Source organism: Dipodomys merriami, unplaced genomic scaffold (assembly GCF_024711535.1).
Source record: "Dipodomys merriami isolate MVZ:Mamm:240054 unplaced genomic scaffold, mDipMer1.0.p SCAF_10, whole genome shotgun sequence".
NCBI classification, from domain to species: Eukaryota; Metazoa; Chordata; class Mammalia; order Rodentia; family Heteromyidae; genus Dipodomys; species Dipodomys merriami.
This window is the reverse complement of record NW_027202271.1, coordinates 25,925,764-25,940,514: the sequence shown is the minus strand read 5'-3', so window position 1 is coordinate 25,940,514 and position 14,751 is coordinate 25,925,764. Positions and strand designations below refer to the sequence as shown.

Below are 14,751 nucleotides of genomic sequence, written 5' to 3'. Positions count from 1 at the left end.
TCTTTGAAAATAAAACTGAGACAAAATCCTTAAGAAGCTTAATACAATGTATAACCTTAAATCAAATTGCACTTTTTTTGGTGTGTGTGACAGCCCTGGGACTTGAACTAGACTGGTATGCTATCCCTTAGCTTTTTTGCTCAAGGCTAGCACTCTACCACTTGAGCCACAAAAATGGATTTTGGGTAGTGAATTGGAGATAAGACTTTCCTGCATGGGCTAGCTTTGAGCCTGATCCTCAGGTCTCAGTCTCTTGTATAGCTAGGACTACATGCGTGAGCCACCAGCAGCTGGCTAAACTGTATTCTTTATTCACAAGTCTACTCTATTGCTTTCTAAAGTTCACAAAAAGTGTTCATTGTTTCCAATACAGGGCCTTGTACTCAGTTTCTCAAGTTCTTGCTCAGCTTTTTTTACTCATAGTTGGTGCTATATACTACATGATCCACATCTCCAGTTTTGGCTTTTTGCTGGTTAATTGGAGATAAAAAATCTAGAGGATTTGTCTATCCTTTTTTCCTTACCCTTCCCCTGCAGGTGAGGGGTGGTTTATTCTTAGGATCCCTTCCCCCCTTTTTCAAGGCAGGAAATCACTAAACATGAACTAAAATTATTTCTATTATTATTATTATTACTATGATTATTTCCTCACTATGATAAAAAACTTTCCTTAAACAAATCACAAACAAGTTTCAAATCAGGAAAATTTCCAAGAAAAAAAATAACAGAGGGTTGGCCTGTGGTAGCTGGCACAGAATCCACATTCCCACCTATCCTCTTGAATACAATCAGTGTCAGAGATATGATACTTCTAGCTGCTGGTGGGAAGGTTGTTTTGCTCTAATAGAGTTTTGGACAGAGAATTGTTAGTATAGCAATGTGGTCCCCAAGTTATACTAACAAGGCTTTGTCCCCAAGGTATACTAACAAGGCTTCACACTAAAGGCTCTATACCAAGACTAGGCCAAATGGACAGAGAGATAGAGAGGAGAGGGAGAGGATAGAGAGGGAGAGAAGAAAGAAGAGGTAGAGGAAGAGTGGGGGATAGGCTCTTCTCCATGCCACAATCATTCTTCATTTTTAACACTGATCAAGAATAGGAGAAGGCACAGGTGTACTGAAAAGTGGATACACTAGACGTCACTAAAAATAGAGAGCATTAGCAAACAGTAGCAATCAATAAAGGGTTGGTATTTTCACAGATTACATCTAACAATTTTATAGATGAAGACACTGTGGCCACTGGAGTCACATGATCCAAATCCTATAGCTAGTAAATGAGAGTCTAATGTGATTCTAGATGTGTCTGATTTCATTCTGGGTGTGGTATTGTGAACTGCAATGTGTTAATTAATAATCCAGTGGAATTTATATGACAGCCAATTATGAACACGAGGTACCAACTAATGTCACAGAAAAGGAGCCTGGGAGGGTAACAAGAAGAAGGAAAGAGTTCCTGACAAAGGAAAGATGGCCACCTTTGACCTATGTCATGGATGAACTACCTTCATCTTAAACTAGGACACAAAATTTGTATGCTTTTATACTTTTAAGAACAAAGGCTCATTGGGGCCGCATTTCTCTGCTATTCTGAATACATTCTTATCCCAGTATCCTCAGTGAAATGAATGCAAATATAAAGGTTTAGGATTTTATAGAATGAGTATGCCAGCACAAAACGATGATGTTTTAACATGTTTTGCTTACAGGTAGGGACACTAAATTACCTCTCTCAAATGAATTTTTAATATCGTTGACTTCTACCTGGGAACCCGATACTCTGAAAATCCCCTGGTGCTGGAGACCTAAAGGAGATAGTAGGAAAAAAGGTGAGAAACCCCATTGAATTATTCTTTATTAGAATTTTCATTAGCATACATTACTTGCATGTGATACCTACCAACCTCATTCCCCTTTCTCTTTAAAATAATCTCATTGTTGCATCTGCATATAAAGTACTGTGACTATAATTTGTCCTCATTCACCCTCTCCATTCACTGTCCCTTGCTGATACCTGCCCTTCAATAGATCCACTTTTACCTCCTGTCATCTATATTTTAAAAAGTATACATTAATTCCATCAAAGATGAAAACTCACCAAATTCTTTGTCTTTTTTTTGCAATAATTAAATGTTAAATAAAGAAGATACACTTACAGAACACTCTCAGTGAATGTGTGTATGTGTGTGTGTGTGTGTGTGTGTGTGTGTGTGTGTCTGTGTGTGTGTGTCTGTGTCTGTGTATGTGTGTGTGTGCCAACCCTGGGGCTTGAACTCAGGGCCTGGGTGGTGTTCCTGAGCTTCTGTGCTCAAGACTAGTGCTCTACCACTTGAGTTATAGCGCCACTTTGGACTTTTTGGGTAGTTTATTGGAAATAAGAGTCTCATGGACTTTCCAACCCAGGCTGGCTTCAAATGATGATCTTCAGATCTCAGCCTCCTGAGTTGCTAGCACTGGCAACCGGCATGCTGAATATTTTATAGGAGAATCCTATAGTTTATGGCTTACCATAGAGATTGATAAACCGAATACAGCTTTCCACAATGAGGGGTATAATTTGTCCTGAATCCTGAGGAAAGAGATGGAAATCAGTTAAATTCCAAGGAGAGATCTGACACACACATAGTAACAGAGGCTTAGTTCAACATTGGATTAGAATGGTTTTTACTCTTTTAGATAATCATTTTGAAATCAAATTTCTGAATCCAAAATATTCTACAAGGCCAAAAAAGATAGAACAATTTATATTTAAACAAAGATATAGTTTAGTTCTGGAACAAACCAAATTAAATATATTGAACACAAGGAAGCAATGCTGCTTTGACTTACCCTGTACACAGTGATGTTAAAATCTCTCCCCTCTCCCTTTTCTTTTGTTCCTCTCTCTCTGTCTCTTTCTGTGCTAATGCTGGGCTTGAACTCAGGTGTTGTCTGTAAACTTTTTTGCTCAAGGCTGGCCCTCTACCACTTAAGCCACAGCTTTACTCCCAGCTTTTTGGTAGTCAATTGGTCTCACAGGCTTTCCTATCTGGGCGGATTTTTAAGCCACAATCTTCAGATCTCAGCCTCTGGGGTAATTAGGATTATAGGCATGAGCTAAAGGCTCCTGGTTCAAAATCTTTTACTTAATATTTTGGCTTACATAAACAAAAGTAGTAACTCATTGTTTGAAAGGTTGCTGATAGAAGTGATCAATTTTTAAAAATGAAAATAATGTTTATGAATTATAGGCACAGCATCTCAGGACTGAATAGTCACCTAAGATAACCTTCCAACAGTCTTGGAACCCTCCAACTACAGCTTGAGAGGTGTGACATCACTTAGATGATGAATTGTAAGAGAGCTCTAATGGTTACAGATGCAGTGCATGAGAATTGCTTCCAAGGTAATGAACATGTGTCATATATTTACTTGGTTTGTACCAGATTTTTCATGCTTCAAGGATTAAGAAAGAATCACTCAGCTATACATCCCATTAGATTTCATTTTCTTAAGCAAGAAGATTTTTTTTTTGGCCTTATTTCTCCACATCTTATAAAACAGTGACTGCTCTTTACAGAATCAATGTAAATTCTGGAAATGCTTTAAACAAACTCTAGGATGACAGATGGGATCAGGTTGCTGCTGCAGCCGGTTTAATAATATCAATGCCATGCACTGCACTGGGGTAAAGGAAGTTATTGAGAATAGAGTTGTTTTTTATGTGCTTTTAAGACTCTGATCTTTCAGGAATTAGATCTTTAAAGGGAACATGAGGTTCAAAATGATTAGGCTAACATCGGTTATATATTCATGAGGAATTTTATTCTGAAACACAAGGACTTGTTTGTCTTAACACATTAGGACATCCAGAATCCACTAGCTCTTCCAATTAAGCACTAAGGGAAAGGTTAGGAATAAGGCAGTCCAGTAAATTTAAGCTCTTTATTTCTAGAGTGGGTAATTAATTACTTCTTAAGAAATAGTTTTCAGTTTTAAGACAATGGATAAGCCAGCCCATGGTTCAGTTACTTCTGAAGTTTATATTGTTTTTAGGAACATACATTTTCATTAATTCCTTAAAGATGAGCCATAAGAATAAAAACACATTTTAGAATGGGATAGTTTGCTTGCAAATAGCATTGCAGTTACATCAGTTTACTGAATGCATGAAGGAATTTTTCTTTAAGACATAGAATGTGCAGTAAAAGTAATTATTATATGAAAAATTCATGTAGCACTGTAATTTGAAGGGTGACAAGTATTTAAATGTAAGTGGTGAAAGGAGAATATTAGTTTATGTCTTGATTGTGCTTAATATTAAAACAAAAACAAAGAATGAAAGATTATTAAAAGAAAAATGTTTGCATGAAGAAATTCCTAAAAAATTAAGCTTTCAAACCATTTACTTTTTTTTTTTGTCTTTATGGTCACTCAGGTGAGTGTTAATCTTTTAGCTGTAATTGTTGTTTCAGATGTAATGAATTTTTGTAGTCACAATGTAATGAGTATGTGTTTGCACGTGCAAGCACGCACACACGTGCATGTGTGTGTGTGAATTTAATTTCATTGATGCCAGATGCTTGGATAGAAAGTATTTTACCAGAAGCGAAACAATGGGCTCCAGCTACCATTCAAACAAATCTCAGTTTCCCTAAAGGAAGTCATGATTTGCAATTACAGGCTCACAGGGACATTGGGCAGATCTCAAAATTAGAGGGGCAGAGAGAGACAATGGGAGGCCTCTGCACCTCCCCCATGTTACTGCTGTTACAACAATTCCTTCACGCACCACCTAGGATGGGGAGGAACTTAGGGAAGTGGGCTACTCTAACTGTTCTTAGGGATAATCTTTAGCAGCCATTCTCATACTTTGTGAACAAATATAATGGATCACTTCTGCTTCTGAGCCTGTATTTGCTTTCTTTCCAAACCACAGCTGCATCTCTTTGCTTTTTTAAAAAAATTATTTCCTCTCTTTTTTCCTCTTCCCCTTTTTCTCCTCTCTTCTCTCCCCTCCTCTTCCCTTCTCTCTCCCTCTCTTCTTCTTCTTTCCTCCTCTCCCCATCTCATTTGCCTCTGCTTATAAGCCAGGGCTTGGAAACTAGGTAATCAAATTTGACAATAATTTTACAGTGAATTAGAGCCAATAAAGCTCTTCTGGGTTTAAAGCTCAAGGCAATGGATTTGTGATCTCCACGTCGGTTGCTCACTTAATTCCAGGAGTAAGGCTCATTTTTAAGGCTGCCAAAGGTTCTCATTCTCAGTATTCATATATGTAGGTCTGTATATATGCATATGTATCTATCTATTCATGTACATGCATACACACATGCTTGTTTTTAATAATTAGGGTGAATATTCAATAAATACATCTGCCTTTAAAAGAGTTGAGATGTCTATAACATACCAATTAAGGTTTCATACATAAATTTAATCTTTTTAAAGCACTTTAGCATTAACTATGAAGAAGAAAGAAAGCTCCTTTCTTTTGTGTTTAAGTTACATCGGTTTCTAAAATCCAGTACTAAATGTGCACTTGATGTTTAACACTGACTTAGCATAACCAAAGCTGCTAACTAAAATTTCATACGTTTTTCCAAAACACATCATGTAACAGCTGAGTTTAATCTATCTACTTTTACTGGAGAAGACTATTTCTCTGAAATAAGCGTCTGATTCCCATAGATTTTTTTCTAAGTAAAGCCTATTATAAGCGTGTCTGATTCCAACTGCAAACACTTTTCTTTTAAAGACATTAAACAAAATCTAATCAAAGCCAAGCACAAGAATGAATTGAAAAGGAGGCCAGCCGTGTGCTCACTTCCCTTCCATGTGATACCTGATGTCTCGCGTGCGAGTTCCTTCGTCCCCGGCTAGAAGCATTATCAGAAATACAGGATGAAAAAGAAGACAGAAAGTAAACACAGCAGAGATAAGATAAAGGCTACAGGGCCTTACAATTTATCCAATATAATGAATTCCTCAAGTCATGGGAAATCAGGACTTGCTATGCTTCCAAGTGAGCCTAATGAATAGATTTAACAGTGTATATTTTGTGCTATCGCATTTGCACAAGTGAATCCAAAACCTTTTATCTCTTCTTTTTTTTGGTATAGATTATAGCTTAAAAAAAAAGAAGGTTTTTTTCCTTATGCCCACACAATAACATCTACATGTGTTTCCTCTTTTGAAGGCACTCAACCCAAATATTCTTTCCTCTCTGACTTCAGGAAATATTATATTGATTATCTGGGAAAGCAAAGAGCCCCAGGACAGACTTGGACATAATGGCTTGCCTCCTTTTATGAGAGGCGAAGGCCATTATAGTGAGAAGCGTGGAGGTCAGCCACCCAGGTGGCCGGTGCCAGTACCTTGATGAATGTTTCCAAATCCCCATTAAACAACTTAGCATTATACTGTGAGCGGGGTCTGGACTTCCTGTGTTTCTGGGGCTTAGGGGGAACATTTGGAGGCCTAAGGGAAGGGAATATAATTACTGAGCATGGTAGAAATCAAACAATAAATGAAACACCCATAGGTCACATTAAAATGACAAAAATCTGGGGTCTTGAGTTTGTTACCAATTAAGCCCCCATGGGAGAATATAATCCCACCTCTTCCCATAGACTAACTTTTACTTACCTTTTACAACCCTGTACTAGCTGATTATTTAGACTGCTGTTGTCTTATATGTTGTAGCTCTTGTCTTATACATTGTAGCTGGCATTTGCTTGTTGGCTAGCTTGTTTGAAAGTGATAAGTCTTACCAACTGCAGTTGTGAGCCAGCTGGCCCAATGTCATAGGCAGGGTTCTTGTTATTGGATTTACACGTCACACAGTTAAGATACAATAAGTAAGAATTGAGGCTTTATCGGATCCTCAAATGAGAAGCTAAATAATGTTTTAGTTGCAGTTCTTCAGCATAAGTAACATCAGATCCATTCACCTAGTCCTTAGGTATTAGTGGGCTTTTATTTTTATGCAAAAGTACCTACTAGTGGGTCAAAAGTGAGAAAAAGTAGTATATGGAGTAAATGTTTCTGATTTGACAGCGTGCTCTCCCATGAAGTATTTCTGTGCAGATAACTATGCTGCTGCCTAAATATTTGTTGGGCATTAGAATGAACTCATTTATGCTGTTCTTGACCCTCTCCATGGCCTGTCTGTTTGCTTTGGGAATAAGCCAGTCTTTCTGTTCTATACAACACCTAGTGCAGGAAATCCTGCATCTTCTTGAGTTACAGTTGAAGGCAGGGAGCCTCTTCTTCTGTGCCCCTTACTGGAAGGAGGGCTGGGATGACTGGACTCAGCTTTCCACATCTGTGCTAGGGGAGTTCATAGAGGGGAGCCTGAGACTTATCTCCAGAGGTTCCACTTTAAACTCCTGAACTGAAAGGCCCACAGGAGAATGTACACCACATGTGGAAATTAAGGAAAGCCTTTTGTTATGCTGTAAGACTCTCTAGGAAAAAAGAATAACCCTCTCATGTTCATTTTGTTCAAGTTCCTAAAGCCCTTGTTTAGGGCTAAAAGAAAGATGTCTTTGGGGACTTGTACCAAAGGCCTGAAGACGGCCTTCCCCTGAGGTTGTGAGGTGTGAGGTGAATGTAAAGAAACCATGGTTATGGAAGGGATTTGGGATGACCATGAACTGTTGGGAGTGTTTATCCAAGTTGCTTTGATGGTGGATGTGGATGTGAGCTGGTGTCTTCTGGTATTCTGCTTGTCATGGAAACTGTCTTCCATGTTCATTCACAAAATGTGTTCATTTTGTAGTATTTAAATACACTGTGAAGTATAAAAAGATAGAGCACTTTACCTTGTAGTCATATATTCAGCTCTATGACCTGCAAGAGGAAAAAAAATGAAAGTAAATTGAATGGAATCAATGGATTATGTTTAGAATGCTTTTGTACCACCTGTCCCATTTATTTATTTATTTATTTATTTATTTATTTATTTATTTATTTATTTATTTGCTTGCTTGTTTGTTTTTGTGTGGGTAATGGAATTGAACTCAAGGCTCTGGTGCTATTCTTTAGTTTTTTCTACTCAAAGCTGGTGCTCTACCACTTCAGTCAGACCTCCACCTCTGGCTTTTTTTGTGGTTAATTGTAGATAAAAGTCTCATGACCTTTCTGTCTGGACTAGTTTTGAACAGTGATCTTCAGATCCTCAACCTTCTTTGTAGCTAAAATGACAGGTGTAAGCCACTGGCACCTGGCTTTGTCCCCTACTTACACATTCCATAATAAGATATGAAAAGCAGATGATGCAACTAATAATTCAAAGTCACAATTTCATAAAATCTATACATAAATTTTAATATGATCTGTAGATTGGAGAAATATGTTTCATTTGGCAGTCTGAAGTAGGGTTCTTTTCTTTCAGGCAAATAAGAAATAATTGCTTTGTCGCAACTGTAAGATCAAACGCAAACTATAATGTTAGTTATTTGCTCTGTCTTGATTGATAGTTTGGAAAAAGAAGTAGGAGATAAAATAGGGTTGGAAGGACTCATTTTCCCTTAAACTAAATTGGTATCCTTCTGTGATATGAAATCAGGGGACAGAGACAGAGTTGTATTCTACAGTCAGAAATGACATTTGCACATAATAAGGGACACGGACATTATATTACACTATACACTATCAACTTGTAAACTAAAAAAAAAAGCCCTTTCAAAGTTCTACCATTATGTGCATGAGTTGCTTTTATACATTTGATCTTCTTGGCTTGTTTTAAATAACAGGACTGAATTTTTGTAACATTCTTAGAACCCACATCAATCTCTTGCTTAGATTCCAGGTGGAGCCATGGAAAGAGAACCAAAATGCAGAGATTCAGACTTACAGGGAGGGGCAAGGCTGTCAAATCAACTGTAGAGAAAATTGGCTGGTGGGTATAGTGAATGACTAGTCCTAGGCTGCAACAGGGCCTTGTACTCACTTATTAATTCTCTGTTCTTGAATAACAAGTAATATAAAATATAAAATAATTGGCTTGGCAGGAAAGTGCTAGGTCCTGACTTCAAAGTGCTACTCTGTGTGTGTGCGCATGTGTGCATGTGTGTGCCCGTGCGTGCATGTGTGTGCGCGTGCGTGTATGTGTGTGTGTGCACATGTGTGCATGTGTGTGTGTGTTTGTGTGTGTGTGTGTGTGTGTGTGATATCCAGGAGGCAATGGATATTATCAGAGAATTGCTTTTTCAACAGAGATCCAGGCTATTCCAACTGTTGGCAGAATCAATTCTTGGCTAGACTTGGAATGAGGATGAGAAGAAAAAGAATCAGATGCTCCTACCTGCTATCCAGTTTTAACTCTCTTCTACTTTTTAAGATAGAGAACAAGTTTATTTGAAAGATAAAGGACCACAGCAAAACAGACTCTCCACAGGGAGAGGTCCCAGATCTGGAATGCAATTGAGTTTTCTGGGAGGGTGATTAATATAGTATTCATGCATTGCTCTGGTTCTTTTCAACAGCTGTTTCATGGCATTATGGGTTATCTGTTATGTGCACTATTATAGGTCTATTCTTTTGGCCAATGTTCTTCAACTTTGAAGGAAACTAAGGGAAATTGTATGAAGAATTCTAGAAAAATGTGTAGCTATTTATGAATAAAGTGAATGTCTACTGGAAAGTAAGCAGAAAATTGAGCTGAGTGTGGTGTGTGGGGTACCATGAGGAAATCCTAGTGGAAATGTACACAGGAAGCTGGAGAGACAGGATTCAGGCATGGAAGACAGGGCTGAGCACCACTACTGGTTAGTATGTGTTGGCTAAGATAGCCCTGGGTGAACCAAAGGGTGAGGGTAGAGAAGCCACTTGACTTGTGTTGTGCAACATTGTTATGTTTCATGCTTTATTCTGACATGAAAGTCTGATATATGTTAGTAACAGCAATATAAACAGCATGTCTAATATTTATTTGATACTATTTTAACAAATATCCTAAGCATCAATTAAGCAACAGATTTTCTAAAGTTTTCTAAGCTGTTGCACCTACCTACCTTCCTTCCTTCCTTCCTTCTCTTTCCCTTCCTTTCCTTTTTCCTTCAACATGTATACTTTCTACCTTCCTGCCTTAGTTCCAGAGTGCTGGGGCTATAGGCACATGACATCACACCCAGCATAAACACTTTCTATGAAGTATTTTTAACTCACAATTTTTACAATAACTTTATGAGATACCTTGCATTCTATTTCTTATTTTCCAATGGAGACTGAAATAGGAAAGCAATTCACCCCAGGCCATGCATTAATATAGAGTAGATCTGGCACTGGTGTCAGGTATATTTTGATTCTAGACATGAGACCCCAAGCACTAGCCTGTATTGCCTTTAAAAATGAAAATCTTAGGCTGATTAGCTTAGTGGTAGAGTGCTTGTTTAGCATGCACTAGGTTCAATCCCTAGCATGACTTTTCTTGGAAAACACTTAGAATAATCCTGGAAGAGAGGCAGGAATCATGGCTTATGTTTTTTTTCCCTTTTCTCCTTCTACTGAGGTTTAAACGTAAGGCCTCAAACATGCTAGGCTGGTTCTTTACCACATGAACCACAATTCCTGCCCTGCACTTTTTACTGATGGAGATTTTGAAGATGGAGTCTAGTGAACTCTTTTGCCCAGGCTGGTCTTGAACTGCCATCTTCCAGATCTCAACTTCCTGATTGCAGGATTGCAGGCCTGAGTCACTGGCGCCTGGAATAGCTTATACTTCTGTCTGCCCCATATAGCTAAAACCAAATACAAATGGTGAGGAATTTAATATAAATTAAAAATTATATAACTATGTAAATTAGTAAATATCTATATACTTTTTTATTTGTTTTTGTCTTTTATTCTTTCATTGTTTCTATCCATGAATGTTTCTTTTTCATTTTTTTCCTGATTATCCAGAGAATTATAGCTTGCCACCTTGACTTACTATAGTCAAAAGACCATCACTTGTAATACTTCTGCAGCCCAACTAGTGCCTCTTAACTGTAGTAAATATCTATATGTTTAAATTGAGTAACATAGGATAATGACTTTCATGTAGCCAAGTGCTAAGATATTGAAAATAACACTTTAGAAATAAATGGTTTATAACTTAGAAAATATTTGTCATTTTTAAAAGATATCCCAACCAATTGTTTCCTAGATTTAGGAAAAGATGATAGATAAAATGGCTCATATTCTTTCACTCCATTCATCTATGGATAATTATGTGTGATAAAAAATTAAAAACCTATAAAAGATACACTCTGAATAATGAGCCAAGAGCAAGCTTTGCAAGAACCATCATTCTCAACACAAGCACCACCACATCCATCGTTTATGCAGCTAATAGTTCTGAGTATATCTCCACTGATGAATGAGGCTTTATTTTTAATCAGTATCATCATTAATAGATCAATAACACACAAGCACAGAAGATGCTCATTCCCAGAGAAACTCAAAAGCTTCCAGTAGTCTGAGGATTAGCTTTCAAATGTTTTCTTTGGAGGCTTGTTTAATTATTAAAAACTACAGAACATCCCTGCCTTATACAAGCCATTTGGAGGAAATAAATTGACCCAGGATGAACTTACTTGAGGTACAAACACCTCTGACTGATCTTAGGTTCATTTGGGAACTGGGAAGGGAATTACTTTTCACACCTAAATGCGTCTTATCTCTATATAGCAAAAGGGAAAACCAAAATGTAATTAGGTGGCAAAAAAAAAACTAGAGAAAAAATATCTGAAATATGCATAGCTTAAACTGGCCAGACACCCTAGATTTGTTCTCTAATGAATGACCAATGAAGTCTCAGGATATTACTTTCCAGCTCTACAGCACTACAGTGGTGCTTTTCCAAAAAGATGGAATTATTCACAATCAGCTTCTCTTTTGCAAGTACATTTGTACTCTTCCTCAAAGACAAACAATGGATTAAGTGAAGATAAGCCATTGAATTCCATTGTTAGAAACCCTATGCCCAGGGCAAGAAATAATGTTATGTAGAATTCAGCTTTCATTTTCAGATTTTCTGTTTTGCCAGAGTGCATTTGCACTCTTGTAACTCCAAGTGTTGTACACAAAGAAGCCAATGTAAACATTAGACTCATTACTGAAATAGAAAAAAAAAATAACAGTGCCCCCCCCTTTTTTTTTTTTAGATGTATATTTATTTGCTGTGGTCAATCTAACTTTGATTTAAAAAAAGAAATTACATCATGGAAGGGGTGACCCTGATCAAAATGCACTGTACTTGTAAACTGAGCGAACTGAAACCCCTTTGTACAGCTATATAAAAATAATTTTAAAAAATGAAGACCTGGTGCCCATGGCTCATGTCTGTAATCCTACCTACTCAGAAGGCTGAGATTTGAGGATTGTTGTTTGAAGCTGGCCTGGGCAGGAAAGTCCATGAGTCTCTTATCTCCAATAAACCACTTAGAAAAAGCCAGAAGTGGCATTGTGGCTCAAGTGGTAGAGTGCTAGCCTTCAGCATAAGGAGGCTCAGAGACAAGGCCTAGGCCTTGAGTTCAAGACTTTAGACTGGCAAAAAAAAATTAAATCACATCATAGAAAGATATAATACTGATAGGGCATTGTATAATCCCTGCTACTGAGGAGGCAGAGATTGGAGATTCAAAGCCAGCCAGGGGAAAAAAACTAGTGAGACCCAATCTCAATAGACAAGCCAGATTGTGGTTCCCTGGGAAAAAAACATGGGTCTGAAAAACAAGTATAGCAAAGAGAAAAGAGGACGGCAGTATGACTCAAGGGGTAGAATAGCTGGTGAGGCCTTGGGTTCAAACCACAGGGCTGCTAAAACAGATACAAAGATATAGTAGTGTTGCTGAAGATGAAAAACACAAGAACTGTCCCAGTTTATGGTGTGTTCCTTGCTATTGCAATACTTTTTAAACACTCAGAATTCTGAATCTTGACAGTGCCACTTTAAGAGCTCAATCCATGTTGTAAATTAAAGAACTGACTGGGCCCTTGGTAGCCTGCCAGAGAGTGCAGTGAGGCAGGCCAAGCACATGTCTGTAGTTACAGTTTCAGCTGTGTATGATCAACAGCTAGATCCCTGGGTTAGCTCTATTTGTTTTGCTATGAAGGCCGTTCTTGCAGTAGCAAACCTAGTACAATTCAGGGACAGTGTCTATGTAAAAAGTCAAGCCGGTCCCTAAACACACCCCTTAATCCTGTACTACTAGCCTTATCTCACCTAATCAGGACTTTGATTGCTTCCTATAAGAGCTCACCACTGGATTGCTTCAACTTGAGACAGGTGCCATAATGTTTCCCAAGTTTCCTTTGCAGTGAGCCTATTAACCAAATGGCTTGCACAGAAAACCCACAGTTTCACAGTGCTTGAACAAAAAGATGTGTGTGGAGGTATGTCTCCCATATACAAACTTTTTTCTGAGTGTCCATCTCAAGCAGTGACCAGCAATTGGGGAGGTGCCAAGTCTGCATGAGGAGCTGACTGGGGAGAAGAGAGATGTGTCTGCAGTTCCTTTTGCAGAATAAGTCAAGCCCAGTGAAGCTCTTAGACACCTAAACATTGGCTGGGCCACTGGAACAATGGTGCCCAATGAAAGAGAGCCAGAGATAAAGACCTAAGAGTTTACAAGATATAATATAATAGAGCTATAGTTAGGTGCCAGTGGCTCATGCCTGTGCTCCTAGCTGCTCAGGATGCTAACATCTGAGGACTGTGGTTCAAAACTAGCCAAAGCAGATAAATTGGAGAGACTCTCATCTCCAGGTAACTAGCAGAAAGCCCAAAGTGGAGCTGTGGCTCAAATGGTAATCAGCTTAGAGCGAAAAAAGCTAGATGAGTGCATGAGGCCCTGAGTTCAAGACCTTGTACCAGCACAAAAAGAAAATAAGATGAAGAAAAAAATATAATATAACTTTTACCCAGAGCGCCAGTTAAATACAGAATCTGGCATAGGAAGCCGGCAAGTTGGCCAAAATATAGCCCAATCCAATAATGACACATAGAGTCATCTTAACCACTAGGGCTTTTGCTGAGGGAGACATAAGAGAATTTATGTTGAATGAGTACCATAAAACTTTCAGAATGTGGCTAGAAGCCACATTAACACATGTCTGCATGTCGTGCCAAATGAAGGCACCTCTTCTTATATCCTTCAAACTCTTTTTCAAAAGCGGCAGCCAGTCTTGGAGCGAAGGACTCTGTCTAAAATTCAGCTACACTAAAGATCATCTGTGCTCTGGGGCTGGCAGCTGACCTTGAGACATTATGTGAAATATCAGGCATTTATGGAAAATGAGAAAAAAGGGAATTTATAAAATGGAGCACAATTGTTCAAGCAAGGAAACTACTAAAAGATAAAAAGGCTTCTTAAAAAAGTTTAAACCTACAGAACAGCTGAAAGAATAATGCAAGGAATATTCTATACTTTTCATTTAGATTTATCATATTCTAACACCTACCAAATTGGCTTTATCTTTACTTTCTCTATTTCTCTTGGTAAATGTGCATACACATATATACATATGCAATATACATATGTATATGTATACATACAGGCACACATGTATACATGAATATATGAAGCACACACAAAAATATGTCTGTATATATACACGTACACACATATATCCACATATACCCATACATACACACATATATAGATTACTTTCATTTTTTGAGCCATTTCAAAGTAAGCTGTAGACATTATTTCACTTAAGCAAATATTTTTTAAGAATGATATGATTTACAAGAATATTCTTGTTTGTAACTATATTACCAGTAAT

The 14,751-nt window shown here is 37.9% G+C and overlaps 1 protein-coding gene across 3 annotated transcripts in view; it reads right to left on the bottom strand.

Moving 5' to 3' along the window:
- The window catches only part of Srgap1 (SLIT-ROBO Rho GTPase activating protein 1), a 239,096-nt gene that overhangs the window by 32,889 nt on the left and 191,456 nt on the right, over positions 1-14,751 (bottom strand). The window contains exons 11-14 of one of the 3 annotated variants that reach the window (XM_069987909.1): positions 7,803-7,830; positions 6,354-6,456; positions 2,509-2,569; positions 1,728-1,805 (exon numbers count right to left, since the gene is read on the bottom strand). In XM_069987909.1, the coding sequence (XP_069844010.1) occupies positions 1,728-1,805; positions 2,509-2,569; positions 6,354-6,456; positions 7,803-7,830 (270 nt within the window). Of the gene's footprint in view, positions 1-1,727; positions 1,806-2,508; positions 2,570-5,821; positions 5,856-6,353; positions 6,457-7,802; positions 7,831-14,751 lie in introns of all 3 variants that reach the window. The other 2 variants (XM_069987912.1, XM_069987919.1) reach the window with 2 other exon arrangements.